This window comes from Hibiscus syriacus, unplaced genomic scaffold (genome assembly GCF_006381635.1).
Source record: "Hibiscus syriacus cultivar Baekdansim isolate YM2019G1 unplaced genomic scaffold, ASM638163v2 tig00000002_pilon, whole genome shotgun sequence".
Classification (NCBI taxonomy): Eukaryota; Viridiplantae; Streptophyta; class Magnoliopsida; order Malvales; family Malvaceae; genus Hibiscus; species Hibiscus syriacus.
In genome coordinates, this window is record NW_024061752.1 from 1430781 (window position 1) to 1452928 (window position 22148).

Here is a 22148-nt window from a genome sequence, read left to right on the forward strand (position 1 = left end):
TTACCAATATAATATACTAAGAAAATGTAAAGGGCTATTTGTTTACTAACGCTGAATGATTCAAATGCTAAATGATTTAGAGGTTTTGTATGAATTAACTCTGATAATGACTCTAAATTATTTAGAATGTACTTATCATTTAAATGTGGTTTTCGTTAGAAATTAATAGCAGCAGCTCTTAATTTATATATTTATTCAGTTATTTTTACAGGACTCAACGGTAGGAGTAAGCAGAATCATGCTATTAAATTCCATCGATAGTAAGGATTTCTTCTCGTATTTCTTTCCAAATTCTAATTGTTTTTTGTGTATTTGATCTGAGTTTTCGGTTTTTTTTTCACTCTCGATCTGGCAGTTGATTGATTTATTTTTAAGCTTGCGATGCTGTTATGCTGGATTCATTTTTCCCCTTTTTGTTCTTGGAGATGAGATCTGAGCCTTATTTTTCACTGCTCGATTGAATCCAGTTGATTCATTGTTTTTTTCTAGTTTGATTTCCTTAAAGATTGAAATACAATATTTAAAGCGATCGATTCATGGTTTATGGCGAATTTTGTTTGTTTAGTTGAGTAAATTTGGGCATTTGGCTCGTTAATGTTGAATGTTTGCATATTGAGATGTTAGACTGAATAGTTGGAAAAGCTGAAAAGGAATCAAATGTTGTTTTATTTTATATGATTTGGAAATTTGTATACTATTACAAGAATTGTTACTGAAATAACTTTAGCAATGAAAAATAGGACTTCAAACAATGTTTAGAGGACTTGACTAGGCCGAGTTATTTGCATATTTGATTCACTCTCTTTGTTTTTTTAGTTAATTCCCTTGTTGGCTTGCTTCTATTTTCAGGAATCAGGACTTGGGGCTGTAAATGATGAGAGTTGGTGATATTCTTTTTTAGTGGTGAAGGTTGGAAGGAACAAGTGATTTAATCGATTGAAGGAACAAGTGATTTAATCGATTGAAGGAACAAGTGATTTAATCGATTGAACAAAACAGAGATGTTCTCACTCTTTTATGGACTCTGGAAGTACATATTTAGTAAGACAGAGTTTCATGTACTGATTCTTGGAATCGACAAGGCTGGGAAAACAGTGATTACCCTAAACTCATTTCTAGGGTTTTAATAATAGGTTTCATTTATATTGAAAAGTTTGCTAAAAGTTTCATGCTGATCCTTATTGTTATTTCTGAGTTAGACTTTGTTGGAGAAATTGAAATCCCTATACTCAAACTTGGAAGGCTTACCACCTGATCGAATTGTTCCGACTGTGGGGCTTAATATTGGTCGAGTCAAAGTTTTAAACACAAAACTTGTGTTCTGGGACCTGGGAGGCCAGGTGAGTGGAATGCATATATAAAATAACACAATAGAATGTTCATTAATTATTTCCTTTGTTATTGAATGCATTATGCATATATAACTCATGCTTTCATGAATGCTACTTCTGAGTTTCATCTAGTCGATGTATATAATAGCTCTTTTCAGAGCACTTTGCTCGAATTTATTGAAATGTATTTAAGGGAGATAGCCTGGAATTTTAATGTTAAGTGTTCGATGCCAAAGCTTGACATTTTCTTTTATATTTTATATATTTTGTGTCAGGCATGATTCAATATCCAAAGCAAGCTCAGTATGTGACAGATTTATCCTCTTTCCTATATCTTTCCCAGCCTGGCCTTCGCTCAATTTGGGAGAAATACTATGAAGAGGCACATGCTGTGGTATTCGTAATTGATGCTGCCTGCCCTTCTCGTTTTGAAGATTCAAAATCTGCACTTGGTAAGTAGTATCTAATTGTTTAATAATATTGGGTTTCTGCTGGTATAGGGTATTGACTAGAGTTTTGTGATGGCGTATATGATAGTTTATTCATATCTTTTAGTTTTTTGGTCCAGAAAAAGTTCTTAGACACGAGGATCTGCAGGGAGCCCCTCTCTTGATATTAGCAAACAAGCAGGTATCTATAGTCCTTATGTAAATCGCCAAAAGTTAGCTTTGGAAATTCTTTCATTTTCTCTAAAGCTTCTATGAAAAATCCTTGTTTTTATCGTATGTCTCTTTATACCCTATAACTATGTCTGCATTTAATGCTGTATCGTGGCATTTTGGACTTGGAAATATTTGGTTTCATGTCTATCTTAGGATGTGTTTGGTTGAGTAGAAAAATGGAAGAATGGATAGAGGGTGGGAAAGTGAGAAGAAAATTAATTGAGCATGCTTTGTAAGAAATAGAAATGAGAGGAAAGAAAATAACAGCAAGATGGTTATTTTCATTCTTGTTTACAAATCGTTCCAAATTGGATGAAACAATGTGGTCAAGATTTTCTTTCGAGACATTTGAATTCTTTTTAACATCTGTACTTTAATGTAGGATCTCTCCGAAGCTGTAACAGCCGAAGAATTATCACGATATCTTGATCTTAAAAAATTGGATGAAAGGGTTTACATGTTTGAGAATGTTTCTGCTTTTGATGGGTATGTTTGAGCTCCATTTGCACTGCCTGGATGCTGCAGAAATCTTTCACTCCACTTGCATTTACAATGAGATATAAACATTAAGTTTTTCTTATAACTGCAGGTCGGGAATCAAAGAAGGCGCGGAGTGGTTAGTGGAGGTAATGGAAAGAAGCAAGAGAACCGAAATGTTGAGAAATCGTGCAGGTGTGGCTGGTCCAACTTAGAGCTTTAGAGGGGGGACGATACCAGGTTAAAAATATCCTGCTTTTTTGTAGCAATTACCCTGCTTTTGTAGCTTCTGTAAATAAATTCTGGATTCACATTAGATTCCAAATCTTGATTAAAATTGATCTTGCAAGTCACCAACTTTGAAATGACTTGTCCTATTTATTTGATCAATTAATTCAGATCTAGTATTATAAAGATCCATTATAAGGATATTCTGACCCAATTTTTTTTCATTTAGAACATCAACATTCAAATTTAAAAAATCCAACACCTCCTTAATACCATTATTGTTCTCTCATGGAACTTGAAAATAAATAAATTTAAGAAATTTCCTTGGATCATTTCTAGACTGAAAACACCATTAACCAGGGAAGTAAATTACAATCAACACGGATCAAAGTGGCAAAACACAGCATTTGGAGACATATAATAGAAGCACCAAGGTCATAGTTCAACCTATTTAAATACATTCCAATATCCCAACAATTGGATTCTTAGTCTAAACTGTTCTAATTGTTCAAAAAACTATTAGTAATGGATTTCATTCTGATTGCTTTCGTGCCACAGCATCCGCACCATTAGGCTTCTCTTTAACTGCAAAAACATGAAGGGGGGGGGGGGGAGTAAATCGCCGCCATCGCTTAACTATACTCAAATTATAAAATGACCATTAAATTCATGGAAAGTTTATAAAATTATAATTAAATTTGTGGAGTTTTTATCATTATTATAACGTTATAATAATATTTTATAATTTTTAAAAGTTAAGAAAAATCCATGCTTTATTAGGTTCTCTATGTTCTTTTTCTTGGCTTTTGCTTCTACCGTAACTGTAAACTGTGAAAAGGCTTAAAATTCTGAGAAATCAAGCTGAAAAAGCTTTACCAGAAATGAGGGCCTTAGGCCTAGTCTTGAACAAAATCTTGTGGCGAATAACCCCGACAACATCGAGCTCCGTGCTCGATGAAGAAGCACCGTCATGGCCGCCGCCGTCACTTCGATCAACGTCCATGTACTTGATTTTCTTCAGCACCAACATGGGTTTCTTCAGCGCCACTTTCGTCCCCGTTAGTTCATGATACCCAATCGTAAAAGTGAAGTTCTCCTGCAGAATATTTAACAAAAAGGGGTTCGTAATTAGTATTGTTACTGTAATAATCTAGAGCAAAAACAGAAGAAGAAAAAAGAACCTGGGAAGAAGGGCGGCAAAGCTGTCCGATTTGGAGATTTTGGAAAGAATCTTGGAAAGAAGGCTGCAATTCAACCACGCCTTGTAATTCGATTATTGCCCATTCTGGGCATTTCTCTGCTCCACAGCTACACTTCACCTGGATCTGCATTTTCTTTTTAATGAAGTAAAAATTGCTTGAATTTTTCTCTGCACGAGAAAAATGTAGAGAATATTTACCTGCGGGACTTTCAATTAATCATGTGCGGAATTGGCGGCAAATAGCAACCTAGATCGGCGCGGGATGCTTTCATGATGTTAATGTATTAAAATACCTTTTAGGTCACTTTCATTTCCTAAATTGGGTTAAATTGGCCCCTCTCAATAAAAAAAAAGGCAATTCAGTCCCTATTAATTTCAAATGTGAGCGATTAAGAAAAATAATTACATATTATCTGTTCTTTTTGTCAATTTTACATAATATTGATTTACATAACAAGAAACTTTAGCTATCAATGCTTATGTAATATGACCGGATTTTCTAATTTTGTAAATTTAAGGGTTAAATTTGATGAATTTTTAAAATTATTACTAAAATGATATAATGTATAAATATTGAAAGTTAAATTTATTATTATGTTAATTAAAATTATTGAGAAACATCAACATCAAGATTGATTGTTCTTAATTACTCACTTTTGAAATTGAAAGAATTATATTATTCCTCTTCTTTTAAGGGACCGAATTGCCTAACTTCAAATTTAAGAGGAACCTAAGAGATTGTTTACCATATTTAATGAGTTTCAATAAAAAAATCTATTTTTGTTACTTTTGTAGGTAAAAGTACCATAATAGTCATTGTACCATATCTCCTATTGCATATCGGTCACTCTATTGGAAAAATGGACGAACTAATCCATATACATTTCAAAAAGTGTAAAATAGTTTAAAAATATCATTATTTTATAATCATCCCGTTAATTAACGATAAAGTAGATGAATTTTTTAACAGAAGGACCACTTTGCTCAAATGCACATGAATTAATTTGCTTATATATTTTTCAAGACAGAGACCAAAATAATCTAAGATATAATATTAGGGATGTTATGGTATTTATTGCATCGTGTTTTAATTATTTATAGCATCATATGATATAATCATAGTATTCTCGCGTCTAACAGCACTAAAAAAGAAGTATTTGATTACAGATTCCACACAGTGCCAAACACAACAAAGTGGGGATTAATGATGCAAACCACATCCTAAACTTATGTGTACCCAACCGGAAAACAATAATCATACCGAAACGTCAAACTAATGAAAAACACAAGAGGTTACAACAAGGTTACTAGTCATTTTCTCTAAATTCCGGCTAGTTTCCTGAACTATACACGGCTTCGAAGTTGATAGCCTTCGGCATTCATGGCCTCTCTCCACCGCGACGATGATGGGTGTAATTATATATAGGATTTCTAATACCATGTTCGTTTGACATGGACTTACCCGCGACGTTGTATTGCTGGCATATGAAATCGGTTTGTGAGAATTTATCGATACCAATGTCTGGAAGGGTTAAGTGGTTACCAGATTGGTGTGGGGTATAGATCGGCTGCTGTAGAAGGCCATGCTGATTGTCCACACCGTACTCGACTGGAATTGCCCCTGTTAGGGTTTTTATTGCGAATTCAATACAAGGGTCTGCCCAGATATCTGCCAAAGGCGTTTCAAGGGATGGTCCGGCCATCTCGTCTGTCTTGTGGCCTTTTTCAACCTTTCCGGCTTGTTCTTTCCAAATAGTTGGACCTGTCGGAGGCACATCAATACTACATCGTTGCCTTTCAACAATCCCGTTTCTGTTTTCTTCCCTCTCGGAAAGAGCTTCTGGAGTGGTTTGAATCCCTGGAACTTTACCACTGTTTGACTCGGAGATTTTCGGAGTATCACAGGGAATTCCGGTTAGAGTTTGAATGGCAAATGCAATGCATGGGTCTGTCCATAAATCTGCAAGAGGCATGCCGATATCGGATCCCGGCACGTCACTAAAGTTTTCATCACTTTCAAGCTTTCCAGAATGTACTCCTGAAATAGCAACATTCCCCAAAGGCAAAACACTTTTATCTTCATTGCCACTAGTTTTTGTTTCTAAATTTCCAACATGACCATTCACTGTCAGTGCGTCCCCAGAAGAAAGCACGTTACTTGTTGCCGGTATTGGTTCTTTACTCTTTGAAGCATCAAGGGCACAGTCTGTTTCCAAAGAAGACTTGGGTTGATTGAGCTGTTTGGATGCCCTATCGATACGGTTACCAGGGGAAGAATTCTTCGCTTCATCATGTACTACATTTGATTGGTTAATCATATTTAGGCAAGCTTTAGTGGTTTTTAGTTCTGATGTTGGATCAAGTGCAACTGCAGCAAGTCGCTTCGAAGCTCGTCGAGGAACACTAACATCTTTCTTATTCTTGGTCTTGCCCTTTCCCTGTTGGGATTTTTCAGTTCGGTCTTTTGCATCATCCCTGCACTGTTTATGCGAGAGGATTCCAACTGCATTGCCCGAAGCTTGCACGCCTTCTTCAGAATCTTTTTGCCCTATCTGTTCCGAGCCCTTAGCTTCAGACAGGTTCAAGCTGCTCAACTCGGCGCCTACTCCAGCTGAGGTATAAAAGATAAAATTGGATCAGATCCATTACCCTATAGACTATAGTATGTCATCAAGAAGCAGATCAGTGGAATCTTACACCCCGACTTACGGAATCATACAGTCCGTTACCAAAGATTAAACGATAGATTCAAGGGATTGTAAATTTAAACCTTTATGCTGATCAGGAGTATGCTTAGAGAGGGATGTCTGGTCTCCTGTGCTAGAAGAAGTAAGCATCTCTTCTTCCTTTGTTATCTCACTTGAATATGAAACATGTTCTGCAATCTGTCTCTCCACTTCATCAATTGTTCCATTCACAGTTACCTTCCGGTACTCGACAGTTACAGGCTCCTAAGGGACAGGAAACAAAAATCAAAGAACCGGTCAAAGTTTTGCGTAATGTGTATCAACACAGTCCACATGTGAACAGTTTCATATCGAATTAAATGAGAAATTCAAATATAAAAGCTCGGAGAAACCAAACATGATTACATTTGCAAAGATCTTATCTTCTTCCAAGTCCTCGTCATCGTCATTGCTGCCTTTCTCCTTAGGCTTGAAGGCAAGCTTTCCGATCTCCCCGGTTTCAACATAACGAAGGGCATCCTTCATGGAACGAAACACATATCCACTCACAGGATCAATGTAAAACTGCATAAATATAAATATCAATTAACATAGAAATAGTCAACAGCTAATAGTTAAGGCAACTAATCAAATTTAAAGAAAAAGTATTCGAAGAATCACAAAGAGAATTTTTCGAGGAAAAATGTATAGTACCGGATCTCTTCTGATTCTCCTTGCCCTCTTCGTTATCCTGACTTCCTTAGTCCATCCTGGAGGCAACCCTTCTGCCTCGGCCTTCTCAACTGTAACCTATATTGCTTGAACAATAAAAAATTTTCTTGTTTAGTCAAACGAATTTCGGCAAAATCAACATGCATTTAAAGTTATAAACTAAAGGAAAAGCTCAGATTTCATCAACAGACCTTTTTTGAAGGTTTCTTGCCCGAAACTTTTTCCTTCTCTTCTGTTTTAGAACCACACTTTTCAAGATAGCGAGTCACCTCTGCCCTCGAATTGAATCTAAGTTCGCCACATGGAGCATGGTAACACTGCAATAAGACCAAATGTCCTGTAAGCATTAAACAAATCACCTTGCATTCATAATAAACGAAAAATGCTAAACAGGTACGAGACAATCAATTACATAGAAGAACGTCAATGTATGCTAGGGGTCCAATGTCTCGTACTTGAAAAACCATCAGTAAATAAAGAATAGGGAAACAAAAGCATAAACTCTACGAGTGTTTCCCTCGTTTAAAGAGAGAATTATTCGCTCCCCGTTTTACTTCCCTAGAAGAAAGAGTAAGGAACAAGTTAGAAAAGCCATCAGCGTTGCATCCGCTCCAAACAATATCAAAGATCATGGAACGAAGGGAAGTTAACCACATTTAAGAAATCTAATAGAACTTTCCTCAATTTGTTAAAGACCCTGCTCAGAAAATAAGAAAATACATAGCTGGAATCGTTAGCGGAGATCTACCATTGAGCATGCATGATGCAGAAGGATGTTAGATGGACTTATATAGATAACCTTGCAATTCAAGGATTTCGAACTTGAATCAGAACCTCATTTCTCATCAATAATTTCAAGGATTTCAAACTACTGCTACAACTTTACACAAGAACAATTTGTTTCCTTCAAACATGAAACAAATTAAAATCTACTAAACCTCACCAGTAAACAACATAATTACTGCATCATCAACCCTCCAGCAACCATAAAACCAGATGGATAAAGCAGCAAACAAAATAGAAAGAGCTAGATATGACAGTTATAGTAGTTGAATTTAAAGATCTTGTCTTTCACATGAAGGGGGGGGGGGGGGAAATCCCAGCTACTGATGCAAAACAGAAGCTCAAAAATTGAATTCACATGGAGTAAAACTAGGTTAAAACAAACAAACCAAGGATCTCACAGTTTCAAAGCTAAAACCTTGAAAATGATACAAAATAGCCGCAAAAAGAAAAGGGAAAAAATGGGTATTCTTCATTGACAGAAAAACAGCCAATTTAATAACACATACCTTATCTTTTTTACCATTCCTTCTCCGTTTCACCCCTACTTTCCAGCCAGGTGGTAGCCAGTCATCAGCCGTCTGGTCCTTCATTTATTCACAAGTCTCGACCTTCAAAAGGCAAAAAACCTTCCGGCGACGACAAGGAAAACAAGCACAAATAAAAGGGTGTGTATTCTCAAAGCCTTGAAGATGATGAACCCACAAAAGGGGAAAGTGTTTACATTCAAACAAAGGGTTTTCCTTTCCTCAGAAACCACGTGTTGCCAAAACTCACAGTGCTTCAACCGAAGATAAGTAATATACTCCACAATGTTAATTAATTATTTGTTTTATTTTAATAATACACCAAAAACGAGAGAACCCCTTCTTCAGATTCCACCACTTGGATTCGAGTTTCGTATAAGAAAGTAAACCAACAACAGCAGCATGTTGCCCTTCCTCTACTTCTCCTTTTAGATTTATAAGTATTAAATTGTTTCAGCTTCGGTAAGAAAAAACAGTGAAATGGGAAAGAGGTGAAGAGTAAAACTTACGTGACATGTGCCTGCTGCTCGGCTTCACACTGATTTCCGTGAACAAAAATCATCTACCGTGTCCCTCCAATCTAAAATAGACACGTGCATTAACTACTTCCATTTACCATTAGCCATTGTTTTCGTTTACAGTTCATGTCAAAGGCACGTTAAACCAAAGAAAAATAAGATTCAGACTCAAATTCAAAGGAGAAAAAAAGAAGAAGATGATTACTAAATTAAAGATGAATGTTCAAAGTTTGTTTGTTTTGCTCATTGCGTCTTGTTAGACCAACATCTTTGATCTTTGGCCATTTATTCAAAGGGAAAAAAGGAAGATGATTATTAAAACTATGTTTATATTTTAAGTGTTTTAGTTCTTATATTTTTCTTGATAATTTTTAAAGATTTTTTTTAAAAGTAGACAATGACATTATTATAAACCTGCGGTATAATTTTATGTTGTTATATCATTAGAAATTAACATCATTGATAAAAATATTAAAATAATAATTCAAATTCAAATATCGACTCGAGAGCAAAACCTCTTCAAATACAAATTTAATAAAAGTTAAGTACAAATTCAGATGAAGGTATTTAATAAGTATCAAATAGAATATAATTAATTCTCAAAAGTTTTAACATCCCAATTTATTGAGGCAAGTTTGCTACAAGAGTATTTGGCACTAACACAAGTTTATATATGGAATAAGATTCACAGAATGCATTCATTCGAACAACATAACGCTGTCTCATCTGGCATGTCCAGTCCAGTAGAAAGACTGATCACCTGTTCGAATGGAAATAGCTAAGCCCGAACACGTTACTCGTCCTTAGTATCTGCAGTAGAGGATTTTTCCTCGACTTCGGCAACTGGACTTTGCGATGGGCCATCTTCAGCTGGCTTAGCATCAGTTTCTGCAGCTCCCGAGGCTTCACTGTTGGCATCCCCTTCAGTTACTGGAACTGTCTTCTTAATGTTTCCAACCTTAACGTACTTGCTCATGAACTTGTACTCCCAATCCTGCAATGCGTCCAATTCGAATGGACCGAGACCCGAGATGTCTCCCGTTAGATCTTTCTCTTCGAAAGACATCTTTGCGAGAGCTCTGCTCGCATCTTTTCCGGCAAACAATGCATAAGGTCCGTCAGGTCCGTAAAACATTCTGCAAGAAAGATTGCATTTCAGGTAACAGCCAAGGACTTTCTGATTCACTCGATGCATAATTCTTGCACATATATGACTAATCATGACTCTAGCAAATTCAACAATCGTAAAGAGTTTCAACACAAATTGACGATAAAGATCACTTGAAAAGGCGATGCTTGAGCACTTCCAACACGTTACACATGGTTCATATATGGCAAAATAGCATCAAGCCAGTACGGAACTACAAAAAAAGTCTCAAGCCTCAAAATATAGTACTCCAGTTGTACGGAATGCACGTTACTCTAAAAGTTCGGAACTATTAATTAAAGTTTAATAACCCATACAACCAAATAGGAGAAAACGGGAACATAACTATTTTAGCCACATTAGACAGGAACAAAGTCAGGTGACAAAAAAACAACAAATAAAGCTCAACCATGTTCAAGCTTACCGCAAAGTCTTTTTCTCAACCGTGTTCATTTCGTGCATGCATATTACCATATTACAGAAAGGGAAGACAAGGAAGCCACAAGACAGAAGTGTAATCCTATATAACTACAAAAAAATAGTGTTCCAACTATTAGTTGGAGAGAAGCAAAGTTCACAAAAAAGACAGTGGTCTCATCACTTCGCTTAATTGAATTGAGTACATACTAGTATCCGAGAATCGAAAAAACTCGTATCAACCAAGATACAAAAACATGCTAACACCTGTGATCATAGAAAAAGGTTAAATATCTAGATGAAAGGGGACGACAGACACCATATCGTACAGGGATAAAGTAGGGTGACAAAAGAACAACAAATTAAGCTCAACCAAGTTCAAGCTTACCAAAGTCTTTTTCTCGACCGTGTTCATTCTGTGCATGCATGTTATCGTATTAGAGAAAGGGAAGACAAGGAAGACACAAAACAGAAGCGTAATCCTACATAACTACTGACAAATAGTGCTCCAATTATTAGTTGGAGAGAAACAATGTTCACAAAAAAGACAGCGGTTTCATCACTTCACTTAATTGAATTGTGAATTGAATAAACTTGTAAAAACCGAGATACAAAAACATACTAACACCTGTGATCATAGAAACGGGTTAAATATCTAGATGAAAGAGAAGGGCACCATATGATTCAAATTTCATTTTTTTCCCTCAGTCAAAACATGTGATTCAGGGTCAAAATCTAGGGATTTTAATTAGAAAAGCAAAATCAAGCAACGGAATATTACTTACAATGAACTATTTTGGTTAAATATCATACATGGTTAATCATATTCATCTCGCAATTTTTGAACTGATCATCCAATCTTAAGAAATCAAAACGCAAACTTTCATTGTAATTACATGGAGTAACTCACGGCAGCAAAATCATAAGCTGTTTGATTAATAAAAAAGACAATCTAACACCAATTAACTAAAAAGAAACCAGCAGAGTAGCAAAAGGCTGCAATCAGGAAAGCTTTCCAGTTCAACCATGAGCTAAAAGCAAGTGAAAAGCAATCTAGAAAGATAAGAATTAAAGTAATTTCTAGAAACCCCCCAGATTTACTTTTTCATTCCCAATAGAGCTACTAAAGCAATGCTAATTCTCCAGCACACCCGTTGACCCCCAACAAAAGAATTGAAATTTGGAAAAGAAAAACCTGGAATTTCAAAGAAAAGAAGAGAAAAAAGCTTTAAACCTGCTTTGAGAAACATCATAGATCTGGCCCTTGATAGCCATGAGGAGTGGCTTCTTAGAATCCGACCCATCGTACTGCTTAAGCTCCTCCTCGGTAATCTCGCCGAGCTGAACCGGTGGTGGGAGCGGCTCAATCTGTTCCTCCTGGAAAGCCCTGGACCGTTGATGATTGTGATCATCGGATGACCCGAATAGACTGGTTGCTACATAGTATACGGCCCATAACAGAGCAAGAACCGTGAAGAAAATGGCCGGAGATAGACCCGTATACGCAGTTATCGCATCCTTCAAAGTCTCCCATATCTGCAAAGCCATCGCTAAAGATTTCTTTTAGCGAGTTGGTCCGAAATCAGTGAGTCTGGTCTTAAAATTGGTGAGTAGACGAGGCTTTGATTCTTGCCATTGGAGTTTTCTACTTGTACATATTTATAACCCGTTTCTCCTGATATGATAATTGGGTAAATTACATTAAAGATCACCAAATTATCAGTTTAGTTACAAAAATGTCATATTATTTTCTAAATAATACAATTTACTCACTTAATTAAAATATTATTACAAATAGGTTACCGCCATTAAAATTGAACTGAAAGTCTAATATGACCTGGATCACTAACAGTTTTAGTCCACAAAGATTAATTTTATTTTGTTTTAATTTTAGGTTAAAATACACTACAAATGTGACCTATTTGTAATCGAAATAATAATTGAGTTATTTGGAATGTGGTTTACCCGTAATTAATTTTCTTTGTTTTAATTTTGGTTACAGTACACCACAAATAGCTCAATTATTAATAAAATTACAAACAAATAACTTATTTAATCAACTATACCAAACAAGTCACTTTGTCGTTAAAAATGAAAGGAATGATAAATTTTTTTAGCTATAAGTGAATTGAATGGTCGAATTGTTACAATTATTAAAAAAAAAAGTGGCATGCTTGTTAAAAATGATTAATAGAGTGACCTGATTTAACTAGAAGGTTAGTTTTTGTCTCATTTTAACAACAAAGTGCCTTGTTTGTTAGAATTAGTTAATTGAATAATATGTTTGTATTTTTTTAAATTCGATAACCTGTTTCATAGCATCATCAATTTGATTGTTCTCCCATCGAACATGATGCAGTTTCACCGCCCACGCTTGTTGCAAGAGAACACGAATATCATCTACAATGGCATTCCTTGCATCGTTATAGGTTTCAGATTAAAAAGATTACAAATCTCCAAGCTATCTGTTCCGACTTTGATCTTTTGAAAACCCAAGCTCCACACATGCTTCAATCCATCATGTGGTGTCCAAAGTTCAGCCCAAATGGAGAACACACTCCCAAACTTCTTGAGAACCCAAAGATCCATTCACCCTGATCATTTCGAATAATCCCACCACAAACAGTAACTCCATCTCTTTCCCTAACTGCACCGTCAACATTCACCCTAACCCAACCCATAGGAGGGTTCTTTCGTTTGCACAGATTCGACTCGTTGTGTACAGTTGGTTTTACAACAATATCACAGTTTGCAGCCACCTTTCTCACTTCCTGATACAACTTCAAGCAGCTATCCAGTAATGGAGCAGTTTTCACATAATCTTCATAAAAAAATCCACCTGTTCCTTCTATTCCACAATGACTAGCAGATAATTTGTTGGAAACCAAATCTGATTTTTCATTTTAGATATCGGTAAAGCTTCCTTGAAAAGAGTCAAAGTGTCATCAAATTTCTAGAAAATATTGAGTCTAGTATATCATGCAACAACTAGAGTATTCAAGAAATTACAACAACATATGGCAACTGAAAATGAAGTGGTGTGGCATATGAAGAAGCTTCAACACGGCAAAATTTGGGTCAATGGCGGCAGCAACAAATTGGTGATGTGGCAGCAGCTTAGAAATTATCATTTATTAGAAATAATAATATTTTTAAGTATCACAATTAGTTTTATCAAATATATATATATCACAATTAGTTTTCTCAAAGGCAAAGATTTTTGGAATTTTGATATATGTTCTTCTTTCAGCTGGAGCCTAAAGCGTATCTTCAAGCTACGAGCTATGGCTTATCCCATTCTTACTACTGGAACAGAGAAAATTACTGATATATGGGACGCTTTTCGTGATAGAAGACCTCAAGTTCCATGGCAAAAAACTATCTGGTTCCCTCTACACATTCCTAAATTTACTTTAATCACTTGGATGACTTTACTTGATCGACTACCAACTAGAGATAGACTCTACCATATGGGGCTTATTAGTGACCGTAAATGCCTTCTCTGTAATGATCCATGTGAAACAAGGAAGCATTTGTTCTTCTATTGTCCTATGGCTAACCAGCTATGGACTGCTGTTTTCTCCTCCTCTGGCATGCAATTCAATATTTGCTCTTGGGAAGATCTTATCATGTGAGCAAGCACTAATTGGAAAGGAAAATCCCTTCTAACTTTGATCATGAAACTTGCACTAACAGCTCTTATCTATACTCTTTGGGATGAACACAACAAACGATTGTTTCAAGATCTTTTCCTTACCATTAAGGATACTGTTAGACTACAATTGAGTGATAGGAATATTAATAGGAATGATAGTGTTAATATTACTCTATGTGAGCATTGGGGTATAGAATGATCTGATTCTTTTTGTATAGGCTGATCTTTGTTTCTGAACTCTGATGTTTTTTGTAACAGATTTTGTTCTTGGATAATAAAATAACGAATTATCCAAAAAAAATAAAATTAGTTGGTCTATTAGAACGTGACATTAAATTCCTTAAGAGATTTGAATTTTGAAATTTGTGAGTTGAACAAATATCACAGATGAAAAGATCATCTCATAAAAGCTAGCAGTAGATTTTAAACCGTTCTCTTGTGGTTCTAGTTCTTGATCCTTCGATGGTGTTTCTTGCCACTGCCTTTCTCCTGTTTTTTTTTCAAACTCTGCTGCTTTCAATTGTTTGTAGCCATAAAAATCGACTTATTGATGCATGATGAAGGCAGCTGCATCATTTAGTAAAGTATTTAAACATGATGAGCAATTGTTGTGAATAAAAAAATCATTCATATCCACAGAATTTAAGTGGTAACAATGAATATCATCCATGAATGCAAGAATTGGGCCTATATTGTGGAAAATAAAATAGCAGAGCTAGAAACACCGAATGTTGTCGAATTGATGTTTACCAGGGTTCAAGTTTCAGCTTAGATTGTTCGGTTTTGAAGTTAATATTCTTAAATGTTTACCAGGACCATGCACTGTTTCTGATCCAGCAGATGAAGAAAACTGTTGATTTTGCCTGCCCATGTTTGGGCAATCGATCAACTAAGCAACTAAACTGAATTCGTTGAGCAATAAACAATTTCTAGTATTATTCTAGATCTACTGCTACTGAATTGGCAATTAATTCATATTGTGCGTACTTGTTTGCTACTATGGCTTATTATTCTAACAAGAACATGAGAGGAGCATCAAGAAACAGGAAGAAGAGAGGGAATTAGAAAATATAAAATCCAAAATAGAATAAAAAGAATCTATATTTATATTGTTAGGTATGGCTCATAAATATACCAGTAAAGAGGACAGGAGATGGAGCGGAGTGAGCGAAGCGAACATCAACTGTCCTTACAAAGAAAGTCTCGTTGTGGGGTTACGAATTATGTGGGTTGGGGGTGCGGGGGCGCAGCCCTCGCGGTACTATACAGGGTTAATTTTAGGTCTAGGTTACATCTCTATTTATAATAGAAAACCCTGGTACATAATTACAAAATTAACCCTGTACCGTACCGCGAGGGCTGCGCCCCTGCACCCCCAACCCACATAATTCGTAACCCCACAACGAGACTTTCTTTGTAAGGACAGTTGATGTTCGCTTCGCTCACTCCGCTCCATCTCCTGTCATCTTTACTGGTATATTTATGAGCCATACCTAACAAATCTCCACCTTGGCGAATATCCTGCCTCTTGGAAAATTCAATGTGGGTTGGGTTACCTTGATTCTTTAACAACTCGAAACATTCAACAAGTCCAAGCAATGCTTGAACTTGTCTGTCGTAACTGGCTTAGTGAACATATCAGCGGCATTTTCATCAGTATGTACCTTCTGAAACAAAACCTCTCCAGATGCAACCAACTCTCTGATCTTGTGGAACCTTACATCAATATGTTTAGTTCTAGCACGATACACCTGATTCTTAGCCAAGTGAATAGCACTTTGATTATCACAAAGCAACTGAACTCCACCTTGTTGAACACCCAACTCCTTCACTAAACCAGTAAGCCATAAAGCTTCTTTTGCAGCTTCAGCCGCTGCCATGTACTCAGCTTCAGTTGTAGATAGAGCCACAATAGATTGAACAGTAGACTTCCAACAAATAGGCCCTCCACCAAGAGTAAAGACATACCCTGTCGTAGATCTTCTATTATCCAAGTCACCTGCATAGTCTGAATCCACATATCCTACAACCAAAGGATTATCCCGCTGACTCCCAAAAACAATTCCATGTCCCACAGTACCCTTTAAGTACCGAAAGATCCACTTGACTGCTTCCCAATGTTGCTTACCAGGTTTAGACATGTACTTACAAACTTGACTAACAACATGAGCTAAATTAGGACGAGTACATACCATCGCATACATCAAGCAGCCAACAGCATTAGAATATGGAACCTTTGCCATATCTTCAGCTTCCTTATCTGTCTTGGGGCACTGTTCTGATGAGAGCTTAAAGTGATTCGCCAATGGAGTGCTAACTGGTTTTGCGCTGCTCATCGCAAACCTTTCTAGCATTTTCTCAACATAACCCCGTTGAGATAGCCGCAGTTTCCTTGAGTCTCTGTCCCTGCAAATTTCCATTCCAAGAATTTTCTTTGCAGCACCTAAATCTTTCATATCAAATTCCTGACTCAATAAAGTTTTCAAACCGATAACATCATCCATGTTCTTCGCAGCAATCAACATATCATCAACATACAGTAATAGAAAAATAAAAGAACCATCATCAAGGCTCTTAACATAGACACAACAATCATACTCACATCGGTTGTAGCCAATCTTGATCATATAGGAGTCAAACCGTTTATACCACTGTCTCGGAGACTGTTTCAACCCGTACAAAGATTTCTTCAATCTGCAAACTAAATGCTCGTTTCCAGGTTGAGTGAAACCTTCAGGTTGCCGCATGTAGATCTGCTCCTCTAAATCACCATGCAAAAAAGCAGTTTTAACATCCATCTGCTCTAAATGCAAATCCCAACTAGCCACCAATGCAAGTACTGCTCGGATTGAAGTGTGCCTGACCACAGGAGAAAAGATTTCATCATAATCAACTCCTTTCTGCTGTGAAAAACCCTTCGCTACCAAACGAGCCTTGAATTTCTCCCCCTCTTTTTCTGTTACTACTGGTTTCTTCTTATACACCCATTTGCAACCAATCGGCTTCTTACCCTCAGGAAGGGGAACTAACTCCCATGTGCGATTGTGATTCAAAGACTCCATCTCCTCAACCATGGCTGCCATCCACTTGTCGTTTTCCTGACTAGTAACGGCATCATGAAAAGTAACCGGATCATCACTGCTAACAATAAGTGCAAAAGATACCAAGTCTTCAAAACCCAATCTGTTCGGAGGCTTTATATTCGTCCGTCTCACCCTGTCTCTGGCGAGACTATAATCCTGCAAATCATCCGTAGTGGAACCACCAGAAGTCGGTTGAGAAGTTTCTGGTTTCTCAACTGGAAACTGCTCGAAATCCACCACTGTCGTGTCTTGCTTCTGCTGCAACATGGATTGTTTATCAAAAACGACATCTCTACTAATCACAACTTTCTTCGCAACTGGATCCCAGAACTTGAATCCTTTGACACCTTTCTTGTAACCCAGAAAAATGCACTCCTTCGATTTTGCATCAAGTTTGGATATCTCATCAGCAGGTACATGCACATAAGCAGGACAACCAAAAATCCGTAAGTTATCAAAACTAACATCATGACCAGTCCATACCTCTTCTGCAACTTTCCCAGCCAGCGATGCCCTTGGCGATCTGTTGATAAGGTAACACGCCATGTTAACAGCCTCAGCCCAGAAGTGTTTGGGAAGCCCCGCATTCAACCGCAAACATCTGACTCTTTCATTCAACGACCTGTTCATTCGTTCCGCAACACCATTCTGTTGTGGTGTCTTGCGCACTGTAAAATGCCTCTGAATCCCATGTTCCTTACAGAATTGTAGGAACTGTGAATCTGTGTACTCCGTACCATTGTCAGACCGCAAACACTTGATTTTTCGTCCTGTTTGGTTTTCTACCTCAGCTTTCCACAGCTTGAACTTCTCAAAAACTTCAGATTTCTGTTTCAAAAAATACACCCAAACTTTCCGTGAAAAATCATCAATAAAAGTAACATAGTACCTAGATCCACCCAAAGACGATGTCGTGGAAGGCCCCCATACATCAGAATGCACATAATCAAGAATCCCTTGAGTTGTGTGCTTCGCAGTCTTGAAACGGACTTTAGTCTGTTTACCAAGAACACAATACTTGCAAAAGTCGAGCTTACAGCTTTTGACACCATGCAACAAGTTTCTCTTGTGTAATTCTGCCATACCACGTTCACTAAGATGAGCAAGGCGCATATGCCACAATTTTGTCGTATCATCACAGGACTCAACAGAGTGAACTCCACCTGCAACGGTACTCCCTAACAATCTGTAGATATTCCCTGCAGTCATCTTGCCTTTCATCACAGTCAATTCTCCTTTAACAATCCGAATGGTTTCCCTATCCTCGTCAGCCTTAGGGATAAAACCATTCTTGTGCAAAGTGCCCAAGGAAATCAAATTCTTCTTCAAGTCTGGGATATGTCGAACACCACTCAACGTTCGAACGGAGCCATCGTGCATCTTAATTCTGACATCACCAATACCAACAATATTGCAACATCGATCATCACCCAAATAAACCGAACCAGAATTAACCGGCCTGTATGTCGAAAACCATTCCCTATTTGGCGTGATGTGATAAGAACATCCAGAATCAAGAATCCAAGCATCCGTCAATTGTGTCGTTGAAATAGAAAGCATATCACCCTCACTGCAATCAGAATTATCATCCTCGACCACGTTCACAGACTTGGATGAGCCATCACGCTTCTCATCAGTCTGCTTTTTCAACTTCGGACAGTCTCGCTTCATATGTCCCGCCTCCTTGCACTTGTAACAGTGAATCGTCTTCTTATCCCTGGATTTGGATCTGGAATTCCGCTTCCCGGACCCTGCCTTCTCTGGCTTCCGTCCACGATCTCGATTGCCCTTGACATATAAGCTATCGGCTTGAGAGCTTTCCCCTGCATTCTGCTTCCGCTGGTTGTGAGCCAACAAGGCTGCAGTAATCTCCTCAACATTGATAGTCTCTTTCCCATATGTAAGAGTAGTCACCATGTGTTCGTAAGAGGGAGGCAACGAACACAACAGAATCATCGCTCTGTCTTCATCCTCAATTTTCACATCAAGCCGAGCCAGATCAGAAACGATTTGATTGAATACATTCACGTGTTGCGCCAAATCGTGATCGTCCTGCATCTTCAGCCCATACAGCCGCTGCTTCAGATACAGTTTTGTCGTTAAGGATTTGGACATAAACTGACTTTCCAACTTCCTCCAAATTTCGTCTGGAGACGATAGATGCATGACGTGATACATGACCTCGTCCGCCAAGCATAATCGTATGGTTCCTACCGCTCGCTGCTGCAATTCTTCCCAATCTTCCTCATCCATCGACGCCGGCTTTGTAGGTCGCAAAGCCTTCAAGATCCCTTGCTGCGCCAATAGATCCTTCACCCTCGTTTGCCATAATCCGAAGTTACCCTGACCATCGAATTTCGCGACTTCGAATTTTGCTCCTGACATCTGATACCAATTGTTGACGAAAACGGGTAAAGAAAACAAAAGAACACGAGAATTTTACGAGGTTCGGCAATGTGCTTACGTCCTCGGTGCCTAGGCGGCGCTAGAAGTTTTTATTCAAAAATGATATTTTAGGTCTAGGTTACATCTCTATTTATAATAGAAAACCCTGGTACATAATTACAAAATTAACCCTGTACCGTACCGCGAGGGCTGCGCTCCCGCACCCCCAACCCACATAATTCGTAACCCCACAACGAGACTTTCTTTGTAAGGACAGTTGATGTTCGCTTCGCTCACTCCACTCCATCTCATGTCCTCTTTACTGGTATATTTATGAGCCATACCTAACATATATGATTAACAGTAAACTGTTGGTTTCACTACAAAGAAAATTAATACTTTATGGGGAGAAAAAAAGTTGCAGCCAAGCTTGCTAGGGTTCTAGCAGGGCGGGTGGGAGGATCCAACAAGGTGGTGGCTGAATACCGGCTGAAGAGAACTCATAGATTGACTTAAAACTTTGGTCTTTCAAGTTATATATGCCCATATCATGTCCACCGTATAACAAATCATCTTCCATCCGCTCCCAGTTATCATCGGTGAAGTAAATTGAATTCTTCTCGCAGTTGGAAAAAGAGTCAGTCGAGACCGAAACGGATTGATTTCCTCCTAAGAACAGAGCATGATCGCCTAAGGATTCAACCTCCACCCATTTTCTTCCATTGCAATCCAACTTGTAAACATGGAACGAAATTGTACAGTAATCATTGTAACAATCCCACTCACGTTGCAATGTCCCATACACCCTATCCACATAATCCCCGATGAACCTCACTACGAGCAGAAGATCCCCACACGATTCCACCAAGTAAAACCTGCTGCTGCAAAGACCTTTTACGGAATCTTCTTTCGCAAGTAACTTGTCAGGAATGGGAAGAACGATATCGGACTTTTTGGTGATACCGGCTCTGCCTTGTTGCAAGTCCCATACTTCAACACTGTTCTTGTCACCCAATGCAAAGAGATTGTTTTCATGGCAGATTATGTCTTGGTAAGGTGCATGGCTAACATCGATAACAGTCCAGGAATTGTCTCCGGCACTTTCGTAATATGCAATCTCTTCACCGCTATTGCACAACAGAACAAGACCATAGTTTCCGTTGTTGGAATCTGGTTTTCCTGTCAGGATTGCTTTCTGAATAAAACGTGCTCGTACTTCTTGTTTCCCACACCACTTGAACCAAAACCTGCAACTCTTCTTATAATCCTCGAAATAATCAAGCTCATATTCGCCATTCATCTTTCTTTCCATCCTTTTCAAACCTAGAAGACGATCAACTGGAGGGAGTTGTATTTTAACTTGCCTGAAAGGATTGAATAGAAACGGGATAGCCTTCTGTTCCAAGAAAACCAGCCATCCGTGTGATGAACCGATGCAGCAACTTTCCCTAAACTCCTTTGGCGTCGTTTTCAAGTTATATACTCGATTCTCACCGAGATTCAAAAACCCATTGTAGCCGTTGTTTCTGGCATCAGCATCATCTCCTTCTTCAACTTCTTCCTTAGATGGAAGCATAAGCCATGGCATCCTGGAAACCAACTCTTCTCCAACTAAGTTCCATGAAGAACACACAGCTTTGGCTTGAACCACATCTATGAAACTCAACTTCTTGATGATAGAGCGCAATACATCGGTGGGAACTTGGTCAAAGACGCTTGATGGTAACGGCGATGAATCAAGTGTTCTTCTTCTTTTCATTGGGCTTCTCTTAATTTGTTGTACTTTCATGTCGTCTCTTTTAGCTGGTGATTCTTTCATTGTGAGAGAGAACAATCATGAAAATAGGAAAACCCTATTATATAAAAAGTTTGAAACTTGAAAAACAAGTTACTTGTTATCTAAGAAACCCCAATCTTTTTACGTTGTTTTAATTATTAAATATCTGATTGAACAATAAATATAGAATTAAAGGTTTTTTAATTTAATATATTTTTTAATAAATTATGTATTAATTATATCACTTTTAAGGATATGAGGATTAGGATTATCTAGAAATCAAAATTACTGCTAATATCTACGAAAGATTTTATTTAAATTTTTTGTTACTATAATCGTACTTTAGTTTTATTTTTTTAAAATGCTATTTTGAAAGGATTGAGTTTTATATTTTTAATTAACTATTTTATTTATATGATTTGTAATAAAGTTTTTATATTATTATTATTATTATTTAGTTTATGTTCGTTCACACTTAACATGAACTTTAAAATTTTATATTTAAAATTTTAAAAAATGGATAAAGATGATTAATGTTAGATTGGATCGAATTTTTGAT

At 37.4% G+C, this 22148-nt stretch overlaps 6 protein-coding genes across 8 annotated transcripts; 1 reads left to right on the plus strand and 5 right to left on the minus strand.

The window, feature by feature from the left end:
- The first annotated feature begins 210 nt into the window (after positions 1-210).
- Positions 211-2736, plus strand: LOC120210047 (ADP-ribosylation factor-related protein 1-like). Its single transcript, XM_039208895.1, has 8 exons — positions 211-260; positions 850-911; positions 962-1094; positions 1200-1340; positions 1675-1783; positions 1900-1961; positions 2376-2479; positions 2583-2736. The coding sequence occupies exons 3-8, from the start codon at positions 1002-1004 to the stop codon at positions 2683-2685; spliced, it is 612 nt and encodes a 203-aa protein (XP_039064826.1). The 5' UTR covers positions 211-260; positions 850-911; positions 962-1001; the 3' UTR covers positions 2686-2736.
- Positions 2737-3175: 439 nt separating this feature from the next.
- Positions 3176-4095, minus strand: LOC120113384 (putative uncharacterized protein DDB_G0287975). Its single transcript, XM_039134781.1, has 3 exons — positions 3880-4095; positions 3575-3794; positions 3176-3283 (listed from the first exon to the last, which is right to left on the minus strand). Exons 1-3 carry the CDS (start codon positions 4027-4029, stop codon positions 3231-3233), a joined length of 423 nt encoding a protein of 140 aa, XP_038990712.1. The 5' UTR covers positions 4030-4095; the 3' UTR covers positions 3176-3230.
- Positions 4096-5218: 1123 nt separating this feature from the next.
- Positions 5219-9010, minus strand: LOC120210145 (methyl-CpG-binding domain-containing protein 13-like). Of its 2 annotated transcripts, XM_039208965.1 has the most exons (7): positions 8590-9010; positions 7489-7614; positions 7280-7375; positions 6992-7150; positions 6670-6850; positions 6008-6510; positions 5219-5974 (listed from the first exon to the last, which is right to left on the minus strand). In XM_039208965.1, exons 1-7 carry the CDS (start codon positions 8671-8673, stop codon positions 5279-5281), a joined length of 1845 nt encoding a protein of 614 aa, XP_039064896.1. In that variant the 5' UTR covers positions 8674-9010; the 3' UTR covers positions 5219-5278. The 2 variants fall into 2 exon arrangements, with proteins under 2 accessions (XP_039064896.1, XP_039064941.1); XM_039209010.1 differs by lacking the exon at positions 8590-9010 and having other exon boundaries at positions 7280-7383.
- Positions 9011-9721: 711 nt separating this feature from the next.
- Positions 9722-12310, minus strand: LOC120210306 (membrane steroid-binding protein 1-like). Of its 2 annotated transcripts, XR_005524501.1 has the most exons (3): positions 11924-12310; positions 9818-10261; positions 9722-9779 (listed from the first exon to the last, which is right to left on the minus strand). XR_005524501.1 is itself a non-coding variant. In XM_039209097.1 (2 exons), the coding sequence occupies exons 1-2, from the start codon at positions 12235-12237 to the stop codon at positions 9919-9921; spliced, it is 657 nt and encodes a 218-aa protein (XP_039065028.1). In that variant the 5' UTR covers positions 12238-12310; the 3' UTR covers positions 9796-9918. The 2 variants fall into 2 exon arrangements, 1 of the variants encoding a protein (XP_039065028.1); XM_039209097.1 differs by lacking the exon at positions 9722-9779 and having other exon boundaries at positions 9796-10261.
- Positions 12311-13199: 889 nt separating this feature from the next.
- Positions 13200-15215, minus strand: LOC120164270. The gene is made up of 2 exons (XM_039174286.1): positions 15155-15215; positions 13200-13579 (listed from the first exon to the last, which is right to left on the minus strand). The coding sequence occupies exons 1-2, from the start codon at positions 15213-15215 to the stop codon at positions 13200-13202; spliced, it is 441 nt and encodes a 146-aa protein (XP_039030217.1).
- A 5030-nt stretch (positions 15216-20245) lies between these two features.
- On the minus strand, positions 20246-21631 carry LOC120165245 (F-box protein SKIP23-like). Its single transcript, XM_039175056.1, has one exon. It carries the CDS (start codon positions 21629-21631, stop codon positions 20246-20248), a length of 1386 nt encoding a protein of 461 aa, XP_039030987.1.
- Positions 21632-22148: the final 517 nt, after the last annotated feature.